We start from the raw sequence: 23,579 nt of genomic DNA, 5'->3' as shown, positions 1-23,579 counted from the left end.
ATCATTGCTAATTAGAACCAGCTTTTTTTTATTTGTTGCATTTATTTTTATTTATTTCATTTATTTCCCACAAAGCAGTTCGTCTAGTGGTTTTGTGTCGAACGTCAAGATCCCAATTTCTTTGACCATTCCAACTTATATCAGTTTACATATTCTAGCAACAATAAGTTTTGCTTAATATCAATAGTTATAGTAGGCTTAGAGATATTTATACATTTTGAACCAAACATCACCTAGTTGCATAAACATGTAAGGTTGATAGATGACATAACAACATAAAATGACGTGTCAAGTCTGAATACTTTCAAGCGTTTGTTAGTAATACAGCAATTATTAACAATAACAATTATTACACACTTAAGTGTCCATCAAAAAAAACTTACAAAAAACGAATGCAAACATATTGATAAGTCTTGAAAAGTCATTTGATCTGATGAAGAGTAAGTTGAAAAATGAACACAATGCAGGCGCATTAGGTCTCTTTGCAATGGCTGAATGTATCTAAACTAGGAAACCCAAAATGATATGCTTGCTCGTCACCATTAAAAATATATATATTTTGAACCGAACCCCTTTCCAGCGCTGTTAAATTGTTGTTATATTTGAGCTTTGTCAGAATCATATTATTTATTGTCTTTCATGTCTTAACTTGAGCTTGTACTTTTTACCCCTTTTAGAAAAGTAATGCACATCCACCAGATCAAACTATATTAGGACGTGGTTGATGGACTTCAGTGGCAGGTTTCTCTCACAGCAGAATCCTCACTCTCTTGAGTCCTTTCACTGTTCTTCTTCCCTCCTTCGATTTCTTCTGCCGGAGAACTCCAACGCTGCGTAGTTCAAGGAATCAGTTTCCCCGTCCTACAACAAAGAACTGTATTACTCACAAACGTTTGAGAGGATTCACAGTTGAAACGGCATGTTATGTTGTTAAGTCATCTAAAAACCTTCTATGCCTATCCAAATAGTTCTTATTTGGTTCAAAATGTATAAACTATTGCTATATAACTACTATAACTATTGTAAATGAAATATTCTGCTGAATCAATGCACGTGATCCTGCACACTGAGACCTCTCTATCTAAGCGGTGGGGATGCTCTTAAACCTGTCCTGATATGAGCTCTGGTGTTGAGTGTGCTGTAATGTTACAATGCTCACACACCTGTAATGAATGATTAGAATGAGGATTATAATCACAAGCAGACAGCAAGCCAACACTATCCGATGCACCGAGATCACCAGATGCCTGTAGGGTTCTAGAATCAGATAATCGACAATGGGTCATCGGGAAGCTTTAGAACTCAAAGTATTTTTATTTCGATATAATATGATGGAAGGTAAGAAAATGTCAGGCAATTTAAATGATGTGTTGTGTCCCAGCATTTGAATGACCAATATTTATATAATATTTGATAAACATTAGTTAGTAAGTCAAATATACTGAAAGTAGGAAGTGGAATCTAATAACCTGTTACATCTTGCTTGTCATTAACCTTCGTTACGTTTTGATCTGCAAAATAAATGCAAATAATCATCATCAAAAGGGACAAAGTCAAATATTTGTAGGAATATTATGGAATGGAAGGTAAGATAATGTCACGCAAAATAATAAATGAACGATGTTTATATTATATTTGATAAATTTAGTTAATAAGTCAGATATACTGAAAGTAGGAAGTGGAATGTATTAACCTGTTACATCTTGCTTGTCATTAACCTTCGTTACGTTTTGATCTGCAAAATAAATGCAAATAATCATCATCAAAATGGACAAAGTCAAATATTTGTAGGAATATTATGGAATGGATGGTAAGATAATGTCACGCAAAATAATAAATGAACGATATTTATATTATATTTGATAATTTTAGTTAATAAGTCAGATATACTGAAAGTAGGAAGTGGAATGTATTAACCTGTTACATCTTGCTTGTCATTAACCTTCGTTACGTTTTGATCTGCAAAATAAATGCAAATAATCATCAAAAGGGACAAAGTCAAATATTTGTAGGAATATTATGGAATGGAAAGTGAGATAATGTCACGCAAAATAATAAATGAACGATATTTATATTATGTTTGATAAATTTACTTAATAAGTCAGATATACTGAAAGTAGGAAGTGGAATGTATTAACCTGTTTCATCTTGCTTTTCATCTACCTTCATGACATTTTTATCTGCAAAATAACTGCAAATAATCATCAAAAGGGCCAAAGTCAATATGTTGAGGCTTCTTTTAGCAAATGTAAACTATTACTCATAATATTGAAAGCAAAACATTAAAGAGGGTTTACGTTTTACCTTTGACAGACAGAAATATGCCATTAGTCCAACTGTCAGAAAATTGTTGTCGACAGAAATAGTTTGCTTCATCGCCTTTAGTTACACTTTGAATGATCAGATTGAAATCAGAAACCCCTTCTTCCATTGTGAATGTTAAATTAAAGGGAGGAAAAAAAAAAAAAATTCCCAACACTCTTCGAGCGACTGTTTGGGGAACATATCCATGAGATTGTTTGTACCAGTCAAACTTATCGTCTTTTTTCATTACTCTAAAATTTAAAGTAACCTTATCGCCATGTTCTGCTTTTATTTCAGAAACCGAAAGAGGAATGTCTTCGGTCTCAACCGGCACTAAAAATAAAGAAATATGAAAATATGAAATATACATACATGCTACGAAGTGACAATTGTTCAATAATTAACATGAAAAAGTTGATTTGAAGCGTAATTGTACTTACATGATGCAATCAAAATTGTCATTGCAAAATAAATGGCCAAGATCATCATGTTTTTACTGCTGATTGAGCTCTGGACTCAAGTGACAGATTTGGACCAACCTGTACATGCGATGCATCAATTATGATTGGCTGGACCTTGGAGACTGAATGAGCCAATTATTAGTTTTCGGAGATGCATATCAAAACAGAAACATAAAAAACATTAACCGTTAAATGTGTTTCTGTATTTACTCTTTCAACACACATAGAAAGCTAGTATTTCGATAATCTTTTCAATATGATGACGAAGAAAATTTGTGTTCTTTTATTTTTTAAATAAATCGGATGTTCTAACTCGTCCAGAATTCAATTTCAAGTTTCTCTACTGATTCTAACAGCCATTCCCCATCGCAAATCATTGCTTCTCCATTGAAGTTTAAAATGTATTTGAAATGTTGTAAATAACATTTAAATCATTCTGTAGCCCCTTACGAGTCAGTGTGCGGCCTTTCTCCTCAGGCAGGACCCTCCTTGATGTAACAAAGTCTCAGCTCATATCCAGAGGTGACCGTTCCTACTCCATCAGAGCAGAATGGCAGAATGGGCAAGATCTTTTACCACCAGTCACTCAACTTATGACTCACAATCATGCCTTTCTATTTAAAGTATAGGTACATTTACACTGTTCTGGGAAAAAAGCACCCACACACATAGACACACATACACGCTTGTGGTCGAGGTATGAGATGGGGGCTGTGGCTGGCCATGTCGTTGTCACAAGGCAACACAAAAACTTGCAAGCATAAATAGACCTTACTGATGGCTATAACAGGATGCGTTGCTCTTGTTCTTCAGAAACATTCAAAGACGTATTGTTTCCTGTCATGCACTGAACCTTAAAGTTGGGTGTTGAACAAAGGATGATTGTAATAAGTAGGCTTTAAGTGAAATGCTTTCTGCTTTTAAAAAGGCATTTGTCAAAGTACTCTTTTAATAGGCTCTAGCAGAAGAAATGTGCGCAACATTATATCGAAAATAATATTTTATTTAATAATAATAATAATAATATTTTTCCCAGTACTTTTCCCACCAAGCAGTCCGTCTAACTGATTTGTTTAGAGCATGGAGCTCCTAACATCAATACCACAATTTCTTTGTCCATTCCAACTAATATCAGTTTACATTACAGTTTTTACATCGTGTTATCCTTTACTCAAAATAATTTGATTTGATCAAATTTGTTAGTTATTTAGTTATTTTTCTGAACATTTAACACAATGCAATGCTGCTTAGCTCTATTTGTAAACAGCAATGCCTGTAAGTTTCTACAAACTCTGAAATAGAAATGTATGTGGGTTCGTCCGCATTAAAAACAAATAGTTTGAAATGAACCACCTTCCAGGGTTGTAAAGTTCTATTTGAGCTTATTATCTTATCTTAAGCTTTCAATTTTTAAACCTTGAGCAATTTACTGCACCTGAACCGGATTACAATATTAAGGAATTCTATTCAAACTATATTAGGACCTGGTTGATGGACTTCAGTGGCCGGTTTCTCTCACAGCAGAATACAAACTCTCCTGAGTTCTTTCACTGTTCTTCTTCCTTCCTTTGGTTTTCCTGCCAGAAAACTCCAAAGCTGCGTAGTTCAAGGAATCAGCTTCCCCGTCCTACAACAGAGAACGGTGTCTTACTACCAATCATTGCAGGGAATACAATCAAACTAATGTACTTGTGTACTCATATAAAAAGGCCAAGAACATGCAGGTTTGTACCATAACACGGCAAGTAGGTAAACGCTATCCAGAATGGTAGTTAGATATTGCAATAAAACCAATATCAGCCTTCCTAAAAATGTAATTAATTGAACTAATATCATCATACCCTTTATCCACTTTCCATATGCATCATACCCATGCCATTAACCATTAGTTATTCTTGATGATGATTAATTCATGAACGTATACATTCATGAACACACACACAATGCCGATGTACCTGTTGTTCTTGAATCACTGAGGCATCTGAAACATGGTAGGAGGCTCTGGGATTTCCTGACAATAACAACAGAAGATTATTTACTTTGGAAAATTAAGTTTCTATTGTTAATGTCATGTTTCGTAGAACCCTGATGTTCAAACAGTTTTAAACTTTAACGTGTAATTATATATAGATATGTAAAACAATTAAGTCCAAAAAACTGGAGCTAGATTTCTGTATGTATGCATGTATATACCTATTTTTTAACTTCTCTATCTCTATCTAACATGGGGATCTCTAACCTTTCCTGAGATCATATGAAGTCACATCAGTAGGCTAAGTGTAGAATGTACTGTACCTTTGCAATGCTCAGAATCTTGCTTTTTATTTCTTGTTATGAACTGGATTATATTCCCACCCAGACAGCAAGCGAACAGTATTCCAAGCACCACGGTGACCAGATTAATGTAGGGTTCTAGAATTAGAGGCGAAGATTTAGATCTCATGGTATCTTCTATAAACAATTACACAATTACCCAATTACACATCATATACAGGAAAGGGATCTTCATGAAAAAGTTTTTCAGAAAAAAGTACATTATTTTAATAATGTTAAATTGAGGAAAGCATTGAGATTCATTATCAAGCAAATAAATAACCAATATTGAACACAATATTATAATTCTATTATAATTAAAAGTTATCTCTTAAACAAGTATTTAAAAAAAAGAAATATTCTCGAAGTAAGAAGTCAAATATATTGACCTGGTATGTCCAGCTTGGTTCCATTTCCAAACACAACTTCCCCGCATGCTGACAGGGCACAGTAGTAAGTCCCAGCATCAGAGGAGTCTACATTGTTCTTGGGGAGAGTGTAGACACATCTCTGTGGAGCAGACGGAGGCCCAGAACTATTCTGACATTCACCACTCCTGTTTCCATTCATGTAAATGGCAGCAGGGTGAGATGGTCCTGATCTGAACCAGTACACACTGGGTTCCCCTTGGCACTGGTTACTGTGGTCCGTCCTCTGGGAGGTAATAGAGCACTGGAGAGCCACAGGGTCTCCCAGCTGAGCTGATGCAGACACAGGCTGTTGGACCACAGTCTGGGAGACAAACCTCTGGGCATTGGGATCTGAACAGTTAAATACAACGATCATCATAACAAACAAACCAAATATCTTTGCGGTTCCATCAGAAAAAAATGTATTTTCGATCATGATATTTGAAACAAGAAATATCTAACTAACTAATACATGATTTACCTTTGACAGTCAGGAAAACGCCAATAATCCAAATGTTTTCACGTTGTCTTTTTTGATTACAGAAATAATTTGCTTCATCCTCTTTTTGAACGTTGCTGATTGTCAAATTGAAGTTACTTCCTTCTCCCACTGTGACCCTCGACGTAAAGGACGGTTTAATCTTATTTGATCCATAACTTCTGTTAGCTACCATTTGGGGATTATATCCCAGAGATTGCTTAAACCAGATCATCCCTTCATTAATATTCCGGTCTTTCAAAAGTGTACAATCCAGAGTGACAGTATCTCCAAGTTTAGCTTCTTTCAAATAGAGTGATTCAGGATCCTCTTGGGTTTGAATCAGCACTAAAACATAAAGAAAAACAAGAAATAAACATACATCACTATTGTTGTATATTTACTATACAAAATGGAATAATATCCTTCTTCAAGAATTACAATATATTTTTAATCAACAAACACCTCAATAATGTGTAAACATTAAAACAGTACTTACATGCAGTACTCAGAATCATCATTGCTAAAAACATTGTCATAGTTTGATGCTGAACCAACGCTGGACTCACTGAAGTGAATGATTCTGAATTTAGACCAACATTTACATTTCCTGGGACCACTGTGATTGGCTGGAACTTAGAAGCTCTAGATGAGGCAAGCCAATGATCCAGTTAGCTTTCTGTGAGGTGTAGTTCATGTCATATCTATATCTAAACTGAACACTGAAAACCTACGTCGTTCACTTTGTTTTCATCTATCGGACATTGAAAGCTTTCCCTGATGACGAATACATTTGATTTTGCTTTCCACACACAAACACACGCACCCACACACACACACACACACACACAGTTGACATAGCTTACATGCCTGATCATTAGTTTTTTATGAAGACAGGAATGGGGAGTACTGAATTGTAAAACAAATCTACAGGTTAACAATGTAACGTTACTTCTATCCGACCCATTCTAACCATGCATGAGAATGGGTTGGATAGAGGCATCACATGAGAAAATGGGAATTGTATGTATTAACATTATCATTAGAAGTAGAAGCAGTAGTGGTAACAGCAGTAACATTAGTAGCAGACACTGTAACATTAGAAGCAGTAGTAGTAGTTGAAAAGCACTGAGTTAAATGCACCTCTCTGTGGCCGAGGACAGACCTTATAGAATTTGTTTGGTTGTTTGAGTACCAAAATGAACACCAGCTATGGGCGGAGAGATATTGATACGCTCTGTGTTGATGAGCAACAAAAAAAAACTCCAACTTTTATAACCACCAGTGTAAGTGGCAGTTAATAAGAAAACCACAGGTTGTCTGTTAACTTCCTGTTCGGGTTTCACACCTTTCTTGTCAGCAGCACAAGAAACACAAACTTGAAAAACAAAAAACTGCACTATTATTCGGATATACAGGGTCCTTCCCGTTCGTCTCGTCCCACCCCTAGTGCTAATAATGTAGTGGGCTGGTCTGGAGAGAAAATGCCAGGGCCGAATTTTTCTCCCAGTCCACCCCTGGCTGAGAGTGGCTGGAACAAGGAGGCTCTGCATGGGGTCTTTCTGAACGCGCTTAGCGGTGACATCAAGGACGAGTTGACCACCCGGGAGGAGTCCTCGGATCTTGATCAACTGATCGCTCTCGCCATTTGGGTGGACAATCGCTTACGCGAATGCGCAGAGAGAGGGCTCAACACTCGTTCTCCACGCCCACTTTTGAGCTGTCTGCAGCCCCTCAACCCACTCCTTCGGTTTCCGTTCCACCACGCCGTGAGCGGACACCCTCTCCCGAGCCCATGCAGATCGGACACACGCGTCTCTCCCCCGAGGAAAGGGAACGCCGTATTCGCTCCGGAGCGTGCCTCTACTGTGGCCAACCCGGACATTTCCTGTCAGGATGTCCCTCTCGCACGGGAAAAGAACGGTCTCACCAGTAACCCGAGGGGTCCCGGCGAGCCGCTCTCGTAACCCCTCGGTTTCCCGTCTCTTCCTGGATACCGCCCTCTTGTGGCAGGTTCAAACCCTTCCGTTCACCATCCTCCTGGATTCCGGAGCAGATGAGAGCTTCATTGATCGGGAGCTGGTACGCCAATTGGAAATCGACACCGTCCCCCTTGACCCTCCAAGCGAGAGCCAGGCCCTAGACGGGAAGACACTCACTCGGGTGGAGCGCCGTACCGTTCCGGTCAACCTGCTCGTCTCAGGGAATCACCACGAGATCATCTCCCTCCTGGTGATTACCTGCCCCAGGGGTTCTTGGTTACCCCTGGCTTAAAAACCACAATCCCCAGATAGATTGGGGAACAGGACGAGTCATATTCCTGGAGCACACACTGTCCTAGTGCTAGTGTCTCCTCGGGCGCCGGAGCTCGAGACCGCTTCCGCACCTCCTAACCTGTCCTCCGTCCCGGAGGACCTTGGGGCGGTTTTCCGAGAAATCCCACGCCCTGTCCTTGCCCCCCCACTGACCTTATGACTGCGCCATTGACCTCCTTCCCGGGGCCCCCCTCCCTAGCAGCCACCTGTTCAATCTCTATCGTCCGGAACGTGAGTCAATGGAGGAGTACATCGGGGAATCCCTTGCTGCTGGAATCATCCGCCCATCCTCTTCACCTGTAGGAGCTGGGTTTAGATCGTTAGCAAGAAGGATGGCTCTCTCCATCCCTGCATCGACTACCGTGATCTGAACGACATCACCGTGAAAAATAAGTATCCCTTGCCCCTCATCAATTCTGCCTTCCTTCCCCTCCACAGAGCCTCCATTTTCTCCAAAATCTGCGCAAAGCAGATGGTTTTCCAAAGTGGAAAACCACGTTCAACACCCCATTTGGCCACTACGAGTATCTAGTTATGCCCTTCGGGCTCACCAAATAACCTGTTGTCTTCCAGTCCCTGGTAAATGATGTCCTCCGGGTCATGTTGACTCCGTCTTCGTCTAAATTGACGATATCCTGTTTTTTTGAGTCCATTGAGGAGCACAGGGTTCACGTCCGGTCTTGCAGAGGTTGCTTGAGAACAGACTAAATGTCAAGGCGGAGAAGTGCGAGTTTCACGTCCCGTCCATGTCCTCCCTGGGTTACATTATCAGCCAGGTAGAGATGGATCCTTCCAAAGTTTCTGCAGTGGCCGAGTGGCCCGTTCTTGTCTGCTACGGCCCTTACCCATTCCTAACCAGCCTTGGTCACACATCACCCTGGACTTCGTCACCGGCCTCCCCACGTCCGTGGGCAATACCACCATCCTAACCGTAATCAACCGTTTTTCTAAGGCCGTGCACTTCATTGCACTCCCCAAGCTTCCCTCCTCAAGGGAGACCGCAGACCTCCTGGTTAGGCACGTTTTCAGCCTGCATTGCATCCCAACGGATATTGTCTCCGACAGAGCCCCCCAGTTCACCTCCCAAGTTTGGCGTGCGTTCTGTAAGGTTCTTGATGCCCCACCCAGCCACTCCTCCGGACTTCACCCCCAGTCCAACGGACAATCCGAGCGAGCCAATCAGGAGATGGAGGCGGCACTCCGTTGCATCACCCACGCCAGTCCCACCTCCTGGAACACTCAGCTCCCCTGGGTTGAATATGCCCACAACACCCTGGTCAACGCATCCTCTGGTTTATCCCCTTTCATGGCCTCGCTGGGATACCAACCACCTCTGTTCTCTGAATTGGAGGACGAGATAGCTGTCCCGTTGGTCCAGGCCCACTTGTGCAGGTGGTATTGCCACGTGGAAGCGCACACGCGCTGCGCCACTCCGCGCATCCTCCCGCTCCCAGTTGCAGGCCAATAGGCGTCGCCTACCTGCCCCCCAGTACTCTCCCGTACAAAGGGTTTGGCTTCGGGCAAAAGACCTTCCCTTGAAGGGAGTTCCCCCCCAAACTCTCCCCCCGTTTTATTGGACCTTTCGAGATCGAGACTGTTATTAACCCCTGTGCCGTCCGTCTCAGACTCCCCCCATCTCTCCGTGTACATCCGACTTTCCACGTCTCCCAGGTCAAGCCCGTCTCCACCAGCCCGCTGTCTCCCCCCGCTCCGCCTCCACCTCCACCCAGGGTCATCGATAACCACCCGGCGTGGACGGTCCGTCGTCTTCTTGATGTGCAACGCGGCCGCCGGGGATACCCGTACCTCGTCGACTGGGCGGGGTACGGCCCTGAGGAGTGCTCCTGGGTTCCCCGGAATCGTATTCTGGATGCCTCACTCATCCGGGTCTTCCATCGAGATCACCCGCCCGTTGTTGGGCGTCCGCCGAGAGGCATCCGTAGAGGGTGGGTACTGTTACGCCGCCTACTGCGACACACATCAGGTATGAGATGTGTCCTGTCTGCTGTATCTGTGTGTATATTAAGTAGAGGGGTAAATGTTTTTGTTTTATTTGCTTACATTTAAATATATACCATATTCATAGTCAGCTTTGTTTGGTAAGGTGTCTCTATCTTTCTATCAGAGGGGTGTTTCATCAAAGTCTCTAACGAAGGCGGCTCTTAGTTGATTAAGCCCAGTTAGAACTAATACCAACTTCCACTTAAGGCTAAGCCATTCCATCAACACAATTGAGCCACGGCTTGTTCAGGTTAGTTCAAACCAGGCTAACGCTATTGTGTATTACGCTCGCTCACGAGATATGTAAACAGCCCAGAACCGTGAATGTCAAATCATGGATCAAATGTCCGAAAAGGACCGAGCGGGATCTTTTTCGGCAGCGAAAAGAAGATGCTTGTGGAGGTCTATGAGGAGTACAAGCATATAATAACTCAAAAGGGGAACACCGTAACATTAATATAAACAGGGAGGCTGCCTGGCAAATAAAAGAAGATCTGTTGAATGCATAAGTAGTATTAAGCGTAACATATTTTGATGAATATTGACCATTGTTTTGTAATTAGGATTACTGGAGAAATCAAATCAAACTTTTCATGCCATTTATTTTTTCCATTTCTTTGAAATAATAGGCCTAGTAAATGCAGCCAGAAAAAGATATTCTAAATTGAGTAACCCTTAATTCATCTCAACAGAAGTGGTCTCGGCTGCCTGCCTTAATAGCTGTAGCACCCAGATCATTCGTCTATAAAAGGAAATGACTTGCAGATGTTTGTTTTCTCTGACCGGGACATAAGTGGTGCTCCTTATACACCCTTTTCCTCCTGGAAGGCCCATCCTACCAATGAATTCATAGATTAAATTCACCAATTAGTGTCTTTGTCATTGTGACAAAGACTTCACTATCAGTAACATTAATATTAACATTAACTTTACCATGGGTTTTTGCAAGTTATATTTGGATTTTAAGACATATTTATTATATAGAAAGTCAGTTGTTAGGCCTACTTACTCTGACATTAAGGGAATTACAAAAATAAGCCAATGCCAAGAAATCAATGACATCCTCATGACGCAAACTCGGGCGGGCTGCACAGCAGCAACAGCCCTAGACCACTCACCCAACTGATGGTTCTCGTATTGCGGCAGAATACATTGATTTGTATAAAAATGTGTAGAGAAAAAATCCACGAAAACATGGAACTCATTTAATGATTTTATTTGCAATCATTTAATCTTTGACGAAAATATAGGCTGTTTGTACTTCATGTATGTAAATTTGAACGATTGTGGTCTTTCACTTGACAAAATCGTGAGGACTATGCTTGGTGGAAACTTCTGATTGTACGCTTGTTTCCGACAGATGGACCTCTCTGAAATACAGCTAAGGTAAACCTGACAGTTAGACTGTCACCGACCAGGTTAGTTTGGTCGGATAAATTGCCATGGTTACTTAGGTCACCATAATGGAACGGAACTCTAACTGAAAGTAGCGAGGCTAAGCTAAATAAGCCCTGCTTTGTGTTTGGCTTGGTTGATGGAATGCCCCTCCGGTTGATTCAGTGGCAGGTTTCTCTCACAGCAGAATACAGACTCTCCTGAGTCCTTTCACTGTTCTTCTTCCTTCCTTTGGTTTTCCTCCAAGAAAACTCCAACGCTGCGTAGTTCAGGGAATCAGTTTCCCCGTCCTACAACAGAGAACTGTGTATTATTACCAAACGGGGAAGAGAATACAATAAAACGAGTGTCATTGTATCTTCATATATAAAGGCCAAGAACATGCAGGTTTGTACAATAACACACCAGGTTTATCCAGGTAGGTAGTTAGATATTGCAATAAAATAAACCAACCGGTAACGTTTGGCCGGGAATCATGTTGCATGCAGGCTGTAAACAAACCAAACACCGTGCGTGACGATGTCCTTCAACGAGAGCTGACTTTAACGTCATTGTTCTCAGCCACTCCCTCTGTTCGCTGATTGGACGCACAAAATTTGGACGGAGAAAACCCACTAACATACCGCAGACCCAGACGTAGTACTGAAGGGAAATTAAATAGAGAAATAGATAAATAAAGTATTGAGGCGGGCGGAGCCAGGCTAATGTATCATACCCAAGTCACTAAATATTAGTTATGCTTGATGATGATTTTTTCATATACACATATATTATAAAAAACACACACAATGCCGATGTACCTGTTGTTCTTGAATCACTGAGGCGTGTGAATCATGGTAGGAGGCACTGGGATTCCCTGACACTAGCAACGAAAGAAGAATATACACATTTATTTTATATTTACGTTTCTATTGTTAATGTAATGTTCAATAGAACCCTGTGATGGTCAAACAGTTTTGAATGTTTACATGTGTGTATATATATATATAATATATACACACATGTATATATATATATATAGAAAACAATTAAGAAAAAAATGGGCCAGATATCTGTAAAATATAGAATGTACCAACTTCTGAACTTCTCTCTCTCATCAAACATGGGGATCATATAAAGCCACATCAGTAGGCTAAATGTAGAATGTACTGTACCTTTGCAATGCTCACAAACTTTAGTTTTATTTGTGGTTATGAACTGGATTATATTCCCAACAAGACAGCAAGCCAACAGTATTCCAAGCACCACGGTAACCAGATGCTTGTACGGTTCTAGAATTCAAAGGGAAGATTTAGATCTCATGGTATCTTTTATGAACAACGCAAGTTATGAACATAACTTTGGATCCATGAGATTAAACGATGACCGTCACTACGCTCTTAACCGTGGATGATACCATCCTTCTGCCTATCTTTCGAGACCATTATATCAACAGTCATATGACTGACCTTAAAGTGTAATTCCGGCGAAAATTTAACCCAGGGTCTTTTTCGGCATGAAAACCGATAAATTAAGCCCTCCAGACAATCTTTTTCGTTGATAATCGAGTATAGAGCTTGCCCAAAGTTTTGTCACTTTGCTCTTCAATATTCATCGTGAACGTAATATGCAGGCCTAGGTTGTATTTTGGTGCTGAGAGAGAGAGAGCATATTGATCCGTCAGCCTATAATGCGCCTCTTGTTTGACTTATCGGACAAACGGCCCTTCGGAACAATGGGTCCTGTTTTCGTAGCATTGAACCGTCGGCATAGTGGCATGTCGATCTAATGGGAAATATTTCGGACCATTGAGACGTCGGAACAATGAGGCGTCGGAATTACGGCATGGCACCGACCAAGCAGTGGGGACACTCTTTTGGACCATCACGCGGGTCCATGGTTTCTCCACAACAACGACATCTCTGGGGGGCCATAATATCAAATAAAAAAACAACTCCTACTGCGGACAGCAGATAATGGGGACAGCCTCGTATAATATTTGTAAAATTACTGCCCAGACAAAACCAAATTTACACCAACAAAATTTACACAAACGTTCATTTGGGGATAAATAAAGAAATCCAACCTACTGCGCACAGAGGGGAAAGGGTTAGGGGAAAATTAAATTGACTAAAAATCAACGATGACATAATAATAGTCACCATTCTTGGTAATTTAAATAAATAAAGGAAGCCCTCAAATGCGAAGGCAAAGGTGACCTTTTCAATAAGGCTGATTATTTGTTATACTTCTTCTCCAGCGGTTTCTGGACTGATTCCCCGTTATTGACCCTGCCTGTCCCCGACCTGCCTGCTCCGTCTCTGTCCCGGTGATCGACCCTGCCTTCCGCCTCTGACAACGGGTCTTGCCTGTGCTCTGCCTGTCTTCTGTCTGCTCCTATCACTAAATAACAGTCATTACCAACTGGCTGCCTGCCTATGTGTGGTGCATTTGGGTCCTCTCCCGATCCATTTCACCCATGGGTGCTTCATGCATTCCCAGCCCCGTCTCTTAAGGTCAGTAATATGACTCTATTAATATTGTCTCCAAAGATGGGTAGAAGGATGGTAGCAGTGACGGTCTGAGTGAACAGTCCGAAATTTATTTAAACATCATATAATAGAAGGTGATTTACATGAAAAAAAACATGACAAAGTATAATATTTGCATATTGATCAATTAAGGAAAATATTAAGATTCATTTTCGATAGCTAATTATTCATTATAATTAGCTATCTAATAAACAAGTATTATAAAAACTACTAATATTCTGGAAATAAGAAGTACAATATAATGACCTTTTATGTCCAGCTTGGTTCCACTTCCAAACACAACTTCCCCACATGCTGCCAGGGCACAGTGGTAAGTCCCAGCATCAGAGGCGTCTACATTGTTCTTGGGGAGAGTGTAGACACAGCTCTGTGGAGCAGACGGAGGCCCAGAACTATTCTGACATTCACCACTCCTGTTCCCATTCATGTAAATGGCAGCAGGGTGAGATGGTCCTGATCTGAACCAGTACACACTGGGTTCCCCTTGGCACTGGTTACTGTGGTCCGTCTTCTGGGAGGTAATAGAGCACTGGAGAGCCACAGGGTCTCCCAGCTGAGCTGATGCTGACACAGACTGTTTGACCACAGTCTGGGAGACAAACCTCTGGTCATTGGGATCTATACAATTAATTAAAACACTGATTGAACACAATTAACAAGCCAAATGAACAAGCCAAATATCGATTTAAGAGGCTCTTAGCGGAGAAAATGTCTATAATCAATCATGATATTTAAAATAAACTAGTATCTAGACTAAAATATGTTTTACCTTTGATGGTCAGGAAAACACCATTGCTCCAAACCTGTCGATGTTGTTCTCCTTGATTACAGAAATAATTTCCTTCGTCCTCTTTTTGAACGTTGCTGATTGTCAAATAGAAGTTACTTCCTTCTCCCACAGTGAACCTTGACGTAAAGGGCGGTTGAATCTCATTTGATATATAATATCTGCTTACTACCATTTGGGGATTATATCCCAGAGATTGCTTATGCCAGTATAATATTTCAATGATATTCTGGTCTTTCAATGCTAGACAATCCAGAGTAACATTATGTCCAATTTCAGCTGTTTTTAAATAGAGTGATTGAGGATCCTCTTCGGTCTGAATCAGCACTAAAAATGTAAGGAAAAACAAGTTCTTATCACTTTTGGTATTGTTGTATGTTTAGTATACAAAAACATCCTACTGTAAAATTACAATATATTTTTTCATCACCAAACACCTCAATAATGTAGACTTCATTAAAACAGTACTTACATGCAGTATTCAGAATTATTATTGCTAAAAGCGTCGTCATGGTTTAATGCTGAACCAGCGCTGGACTAACTGAAGTGAATGATTCTGACTTTAGACTAACATTTACACATCCTGGGACCACTGTGATTGGCTGAAACATGGAGGCACTTGATGAGGCAAGCCAATGATTTCTGTGAGGTGTAGTTCAGGTCGTATTTAAATCTATCCTAAACACTGAAAACGTATGTTGTTCATTTTGTTTTCATCGATGTGGCATTAAAAGCTGGCCATTGATAAATATTTCCCCTGATGCTTGAAACATTTGATTTTACTTGCTGATATTTTTTATCAATGTTATGAACATCTATTTCAATAATAAATATCACTCGCTCTCACACACACACACACACACACACACACACACACACACACACACACACACACACACACACACACACACACACACACACAGTTGACATTGCTTACATTCCTGATCGGTATTGGAAAACAATTCAAGGCATATGTCTATTTTATCACTTTTTGACATTGGGGTGGAAAGAAGCATCACACAATCCAATACAATTAATGTATTACTATCATCAGCAGAATTAATAGAAGCAGTAGCATTAGTGGCAGACAGAAAAAGTTTGAATGTTTGAGTACCAAACTGAACCCCAGCTATGGCTGGAGGGATATTGATGCACTCAGTGTGGGAGCAACTCCACGAAACTCAAACCTTTTATAACCACCAGTGTAAAGTGGCAGTTAATACAAAAAGCCAATGAAAGGGTTAGTTCCTTTAATCTCTTTCACTGAGTGAAGCAGCAAGTGGAGCAGGGCGGTGTCTTTGTTTTCGACGCACCACCACAACTCCTAACCATACCAGGATGTGTTGCTATAAAGTTCACCAGAAACCAACCATGAAATGGTCGTGTTCCCATCACTGACTGAACCTGAATGGGGACGGTCAGGGTTCACAAGCAATAGATTTACATTCAGGGCAGATAGAAGACAGTTTCATCCAAAGCAACTTACAACCATTCATACACACATTCAGGGCGGAGGCAACCATGTAAGGCAACTGCCAGCTCGTCAGGAGCAGTTAAAGGTCATTCACACTACATGCGTCCGTTGACGGATCTCATTGACTTTGCATGGGACGCTCTCAAAATGCATTGTGGGTCCGTCCGTTCTGTCGGTTCCGTGGCCTAGGTCAAAAGTTGAGAATTTTTCAACTTTTCAGGCAGCGACGGATCCGTCGGCCAATCAAATCGCAGGCATGCAAAAACAAGCAGGAAGAAGCAGGAAAAATCGGGCAGTTATATTTTTTAAAAGAAATGTGGAATTGATAGGATTGTTTTTAGTCACCTGATCTTTTGTATTCATATCCACACATCGGCTTTGTTAGCGGGAAGGGATTTGATTGGCTGCAGGCTGTGTCTACGAAAACTAGTTCCATCTACGTCAGACACGCCCTCAGTCATCCGTCGACGGACGCATGTAGTGTGAATGTAAGGTTAGGGTTAGGAGTCTCGCTCAGGGACACCTCAACACTCAGCTAGGAGGAGCCGGGGATCGAACTAGCAACCGGCTCATCCTCCCGAGCTACTTTTACACACCAAGCCAACCGTATCCAAAGCACAAAGACCGCTAGATGACAGTTGGGATGTAGAATCAGACAATCTGCAATGGGTCGTCATGAATCTGCAGAACTCTTCATATTCTTCCTGTAATCTGTAGCAATACATTTCAAGACCTTTGGTCATTGTTATCTGCATTGTTAAGTACAATGATAATCATTTAAAGGAACTAAGTAGATAGAGTTAGGGGTTTTTAAAATTGAAGGTTTTTAATACAGGTTTAACAGACCTTTGATATGTTTACATTGGTGGGTACAATTCCAGGAGTAACGTGAAACGTTTTTAATGTTTTATGAAGGGAAAGTCTCAATAAATGGTGACAAAGAGGGTTACCAAAAATTCTTAGACAGCCTTAATATATACCTGGGTGTCCCACCCAAGTTAAATCTATGTATGGGAAACTCTTCATTAGCTCAGTGGCTGGCCTGAGTATGATACACTTTTCATAGTGGCTTTGTAGAGAGCTACATCGATATTGATATATCATACCTCTAAAAGGCTTTCTATATCACAAATTTCACCGGAAGTGAGGGGTTAAAGCGGAAATGATGTCATTGACATGCAACCTCACCCAATGAATTAGACCTTTTACCTTAGATTAAAATAAATATTTATCTGGGTTTTAACATTGTTGAATACTTTTTGGATAATGTTAATAAAGAACGTAACAAATTAAATAACAGAGGTTTGAATGCGGAAATGTTACACATCATACCCTGAAGTAAGTGTTTCTTCCTTTCATCTCTCTCACTAGAGTGTACAGAGCAGGAAACAGAGAGGGAGGCGCCAAGTTGAGAGACAAGGGGTGTGGCTGGCCATGTCTCCGCCTTTCGACACACCACCACATCTCTGAACCATAGATAAACCTGACTGTAGGTCTCAACAGGATGTGTTGCTCACATACTTCAGAAACCAACCATGTTATTTCCCATCACTAACTCAACCTGATTTGTAATCATGTTACTTTTGCTTGTATCTACTTTTTACATTATTATAGTGGTAAGAATGAATTGCTCAGTTTCATTCACAGATACTAATATCTTAATCAAGGTATAACTTTGAGGTCCCGACACATAACAACCATTCATACAATGCCAACCTATATTATGTAAGTCAGCTCCTCCCAGCCGGGTGGACCCTCCCCCATTGGGATGTCACAAAGGGATTCTTAAATGGTACTTCAACATGACACTATCCTAACAATGACAATGTTTGAACTAGCACCATTTTCTGCCCTTTCCCTGTTCCTGTCCTGAATTGTCATTCATTATGTAAAACAACACCAAGCCAAAAGACACTCTCCGATTCTTTACATTTTAGAGCTCTTTGTCCCTTTTTGATTTGTTTAATATCAGCAAGTCATGTTTAAATCACTACCACCACCTCGAGGGCCATTTGGATTGTAACAAACGACCCCACGATGCCTGCAATTCAATGATCGAGGCTGTTTTCATGGCAAATTATAAACAAACACTTCAAACTTTTTTGAAGTTTTTTTACTTCTAATTTCAAATTTCCCAAAAAGAAGCCACTAGCTGAGATGTTTAGAGCATGGAGCTAATAACGTTGAGTTCAACATTTCTTTGTCAATGTGTCAGAGACCTTAGTTTACTATAAACTTACAAACTAAATACAAACATAACAGTTAGTCAAATGAAGCAATTTGATCTGATCAAAAGGAGAATTTTACTGAAAATTGCACACAATTAGAAGCCCAAGATGATATGCTTCATCATCTCCATTAAAAAAAAAGAAAATAGTTTGAACCGAACCCCCTTCCAGTGCTGTACACAGTTGTGCTATTTGTGCTTTGTCAGAATCATATCATTTATTGTATCTTATATCTTAACTTTAGCTTTTTATCCCTTTTCAGAAATGTAATGCGCATGATCATCCACCAGATCAAACTATACTAGGACCTGGTTGATGGACTTCAGTGGCAGGTTTCTCTCACAGCAGAATACAGACTCTCCCCAGTCCGTTCACTGTTCTTTTTCCCCCTTTTGGTTTTCCTGCCAGGGAAATCCAACGCTGCGTAATTCAAGGAATCCGTTTCCCTGTCCTACAACAGAGAACTGTGTGTTACTAAACATCTGAGATGTCAGGATTGTTGCAGTGAAGTCAATAACATGCATTTTTATCAAAACCAATAGTAAATACCTTGAACAATGTTCTAGAAAGGTTTAAACATTACATAACAATAAAAAAATGTTATTATTTTCCAACCCTGCTAGTGAGAAGAATTGAGAGGCAAATAGCATCGCCACAGATAAGAGCCAACTGAATGCTCCCCGCTACGACAGGAGAAACTAGGGCGGCCAGTAATGGACTGCAAGGGGCCAGTACTTCCAAAATGATGGTGTCATGAGTCATGAAGTGATAAGGTTCCTTACTCAATTTATTGAGTCGTAAATTGTATTCATATGTTATTTAGTCTGTAAATCTGTAGGCCATAGCTTACAAGTGAAATAGCAGTAAAGTGGTTCCGAAATCGTGTGTGTTTGTGTAGATTTGTTGCATTTCTCAAGAATATTCAGATTCCAGTGTCCGAGAGAGGGTTAAGCTTCCCTCTTATTAACTCTTATAGTATAGCTATAAGCCACGGTATGAAGGGCTTCTTCATAGATAGCATCACTCATAATAACACTCATACATTGACGGTTTGTAGCCATGGGGATAATAGCCCCCAAACCCCCTTTTCTTCATGGAACTCTTAGTCCAAAACCCTTTTTTATTCCCTCATCGGGTTCAAATTCAGGCTGAAACACGAGGTTCACTTCCACTTTAATTTAAAAACCCATTCTCTCTAGAGCCGTTTGTCGGTTCTTGGCTCTGTGACAGAGGACCACCTCCCTAAGTAGATATAATTCTTGGGCAACAAAAGCAACAACACTTATTTTTGTACACCATCTACAACATACGTATGAATAACGTATTTAACATCTGTCTGGCATGCCTGTTTCACCAGATTCCACTATTTTACAAACTTTTTAACATTGATTTAACGAATTAGATATAACCAAACTTTTAATTTTGCAGAAATGGAAACATTTGCACATCTTCATTTTAATTGTTCTTCTCGATTATGAATTTCAATACATACATATTAAACACATTGCCATGAATACCTGTTGTTCCTGGATCACTGAGTCAGTTGCAACATAGTCAGAGGAACTCAGTATTCCTGATGATAAGAAAAGATTAACAATTACTGTTTTTAATGATATCGTTTGTAGCAATTCATGCCGGTCAGGCTTCAAAAAAAAAACTGCAGCCAGGGTTCTTTAAAATACTGTATGCATGCTACAAATGTACCGATCATGTACTTGATATGACCGGTCCTAAGGTCATATCAAGTCACAGCAGTAGGCTTATTAGTATAGAATTACTCTACCTTTGCCATGCTCCCAAACTTGCTTTTTATTTCTGGTTATGAATTGGACTATATTCCCAACCAGACAGCAAGCCAACAGTATTCCAAGCACCACGGTAACCAGATGAGGGTAGGTTTCTATAATCACAAGCAAAGATTTAGATCCCTCGGTATCTTTTATGAACAATTGCACATTATATATTGGAAGGTGATTTTCCTGAAAGTTTTTCATGAAAATTATTTTCAGAATGTTAAATTAAGGAAAACATTGAGACTCATTTTCCAGCTAATAATAACAAATATTATAATTCTATTATTCTATTAAAATAAAAAATGATTGAATAAACAAGTATTATAAAAAAACAAATATTCTAGAAGTAAGAAGTCAAATATACTGACCTGTTATGTCCAGCTTGGTTCCATTTCCAAACACAACTTCCCCACATGCTGCCAGGGCACAGTAGTAAGTCCCAGCATCAGAGGAGTCTACATTGTTCTTGGGGAGAGTGTAGACACAGCTCTGTGGAGCAGACGGACGCCCAGAACTATTCTGACATTCACCACTCCTGTTCCCATTCATGTAAATGGCAGCAGGGTGAGATGGTCCTGATCTGAACCAGTACACACTGGGTTCCCCTTGGCACTGGTTACTGTGGTCCGTCCTCTGGGAGGTAATAGAGCACTGGAGAGCCACAGGGTCTCCCAGCTGAGCTGATGCTGACACAGGCTGTTGGACCACAGTCTGGGAGACAAACCTCTGGGCATTGGGATCTATACAGTTAAATACAATGGTCATAATTTAAAGGAACCAAGTAGATATATTTGCGGTTGATTTGAAATGTTAAGATTTTTCCTCATGACGTAGAATCAAGCATTAAAAAGTAGATCACGTACCTTTGACTGATACAAATGTGCCACTCCAACTGTCAGATAAACCTTCTTGACAAAAATAGATTGCTTCATCATCTTTAGTTATGGATCTGATTTTAAGATTAAAGGCAAGAAACCCTTTGTCCACTGTGAAACTTGAATTGAATCGGGGATAAACTGTCACTGAATCATTCACTTTAGAAGCGACTGTTTGAGGCACAAATCCCAGAGATTGCTTATACCAATATACGTTGCATATTCCTTTTTGTAAAGCTGCACAATGTAGAGTTACATTATCTCCAAGCTCTGCTGTTTGCACAGACAATAAAGAAGGATCCTTTTTGGTCTCAATCGGCACTAAAAATAAAGTAGAAATAACCACAATGAATATTGTAATATTTAGAATTGTAACCAATTGAACTTATTTTGAAGAGGAGTTTTACTTACATGCTTCTCTCAGAATTATCATAGCAAACAACATTGCTAACATTGTTACGTTTTGGTGCTGTACTATACTGCACTCACTGAAAGAGTGACTGTAAGGACTACTATTTTTATACCATAGATCAACTGTGATTGGCTGGAAGTTAGAGCACTGAATGATGTGAACCAATGATCCACTGCTAGTCTACCCTAACCACTAGACTGTCCTTCCCACCACTTGACAAACCAACAACCCTCCTTTTGAACCTGCTAGATGATCATTAGTCATTTTAAGACATTCATAGGAAATTATATGAAATACAAAATGAGTGCCATGGACAACTATGATTGTGAAAGAGCCACTGAAAGACACAAGCCATGATCTGATTCATTTGCTGTGAGGTGCAGTTCTCATTCGAGTTTAGTCTAAGCTGAACCCTGAAAACATCAGTTGTACATGCAGGCATTTTTTCATTTTGATCCATTTGATAAAATATGTTCACCAGACCAGCAGGGGCTTGACGTTGTATTGACTGGGCAGTGGCTCATCTCCATGTCTGGCCACCATTGTACATTGTATTGTATTGTATTATAGTACTTAACTGTGTAGCAACTGCAGTAGCTGCTATCATTGCTGTAACACGGGGAATTGGTTAGCCTAGCGATTGTTGGACTTGCACTTGGTTCTATGAACATCCTTACTGTACCGACAGCGGTATATTGTTGCGCTTCTTATGACAAATGTACTTATTGTAAGTCGCTTTGGATAAAAGCGTCTGCTAAATGCCCTAAATGTAAATGTAAATGTTTTCATTCTCCCTGTCGGCATTCTTGAATATTTAAGATGACCAACCTCTTACCTGATCGCTAATGACATGTATCAGAATTTCCTGTAGGTGGAGTTGGATCAAAACATATATTTATGAATAAGTAGACCATACTAGAACTATAAACAACTATAACAAAAAATTTGGGAGGGAAAATACTTTTTAAACCTTTTTTTTAATGTGTTATATAATTATCCGTCACGACTCGCATAGTATGGGGGGAGACTGACACTGATATCTGAGATCACCGGCAGTGTCCCCGGCGACCTGCTGGTCAGCGCCGACCCCCTGAACCCTTGGGACTATGTGCTTGGTGTTGGGGTTGACGAGGATGACTGACCCCTTAAATGGGGGCTGGGAGGTGATCACCGCCGTGGTCACCTTGTCCAGGTGGATCATTGGAGGCTTCGGGGAAGCGGCAGCGCCGCCGAGGGATTCGTGGGCGTGGGGGATATGCTGTGTGTTTTGTGTGTGTGTGTGATGTCTAAAATAAGTGAATAAGGCACGAGAGATGCAAACTGCTTTGTCCCTGTTCTCCCATCTGGGCATTCCCGTGCTGCTCACCACAATACTTTCCGCGTCCGCAATGAGCATGTCGTACATGTTGTCATATACCCTCCGTCCACAAGGGTGGCCGTAGGATGAATGAGAGAGAATATAAAGACAGCCAAATGCATTTGAACTGTTACGGCAAGTCTGTGCTGAGCCTTGAAAAGGCAAACCAACTTGATAGAGCTCAAACTGATTTGCCACTGCGCACAAAACTGCAGCTGGAGTGTTGGTTACTGGATTAAAAAGTTGTCCATTTGGTCAGCTTTAGTATGGTCAGATGACCATATTAATTAAGCATTATGTCTCTATCAATTTTGACTCCTTTGCCCATTCTTCTCCGTTAGTCTCTTTTGAAAAGTCTATTTTGATGTAGGCTTTAGTGTGATTACGGGCTAAACAAGTCGGCTTTAAGTATTTGTATTGTCAAATTCCTACTTAATTTATTCAT

The 23,579-nt window shown here is 40.5% G+C and overlaps 2 protein-coding genes and 1 pseudogene across 4 annotated transcripts; all 3 read right to left on the bottom strand.

Moving 5' to 3' along the window:
* The window catches only part of LOC115552677 (uncharacterized), a 157,220-nt pseudogene continuing 133,641 nt past the window's right edge, over nucleotides 1-23,579 (bottom strand).
* LOC115552675 (uncharacterized) lies at nucleotides 1,924-6,659 on the bottom strand. The gene is made up of 10 exons (XM_030368974.1): nucleotides 6,466-6,659; nucleotides 5,970-6,314; nucleotides 5,468-5,839; nucleotides 5,061-5,177; nucleotides 4,721-4,776; nucleotides 3,216-4,392; nucleotides 2,745-2,843; nucleotides 2,305-2,637; nucleotides 2,139-2,180; nucleotides 1,924-1,959 (listed from the first exon to the last, which is right to left on the bottom strand). The coding sequence occupies exons 1-6, from the start codon at nucleotides 6,503-6,505 to the stop codon at nucleotides 4,264-4,266; spliced, it is 1,059 nt and encodes a 352-aa protein (XP_030224834.1). The 5' UTR covers nucleotides 6,506-6,659; the 3' UTR covers nucleotides 1,924-1,959; nucleotides 2,139-2,180; nucleotides 2,305-2,637; nucleotides 2,745-2,843; nucleotides 3,216-4,263.
* LOC115552674 (uncharacterized) lies at nucleotides 11,483-22,007 on the bottom strand. 3 transcript variants are annotated; one of them, XM_030368972.1, is made up of 6 exons: nucleotides 21,777-22,007; nucleotides 21,354-21,686; nucleotides 14,455-14,826; nucleotides 12,832-12,948; nucleotides 12,478-12,539; nucleotides 11,483-11,967 (listed from the first exon to the last, which is right to left on the bottom strand). In XM_030368972.1, the coding sequence occupies exons 1-6, from the start codon at nucleotides 21,817-21,819 to the stop codon at nucleotides 11,839-11,841; spliced, it is 1,056 nt and encodes a 351-aa protein (XP_030224832.1). In that variant the 5' UTR covers nucleotides 21,820-22,007; the 3' UTR covers nucleotides 11,483-11,838. The 3 variants fall into 3 exon arrangements, with proteins under 3 accessions (XP_030224832.1, XP_030224831.1, XP_030224833.1); XM_030368971.1 differs by lacking the exons at nucleotides 21,354-21,686; nucleotides 21,777-22,007 and adding exons at nucleotides 14,978-15,322; nucleotides 15,468-16,613; XM_030368973.1 differs by lacking the exons at nucleotides 11,483-11,967; nucleotides 12,478-12,539; nucleotides 12,832-12,948; nucleotides 14,455-14,826 and adding exons at nucleotides 18,395-19,148; nucleotides 20,215-20,270; nucleotides 20,481-20,597; nucleotides 20,859-21,230 and having other exon boundaries at nucleotides 21,777-21,934.

This window comes from Gadus morhua, chromosome 10 (genome assembly GCF_902167405.1).
Source record: "Gadus morhua chromosome 10, gadMor3.0, whole genome shotgun sequence".
NCBI lineage: Eukaryota > Metazoa > Chordata > Actinopteri > Gadiformes > Gadidae > Gadus > Gadus morhua.
Note: the sequence above shows the minus strand (reverse complement) of the source record. Positions and strands in the feature narration are given on the sequence as shown.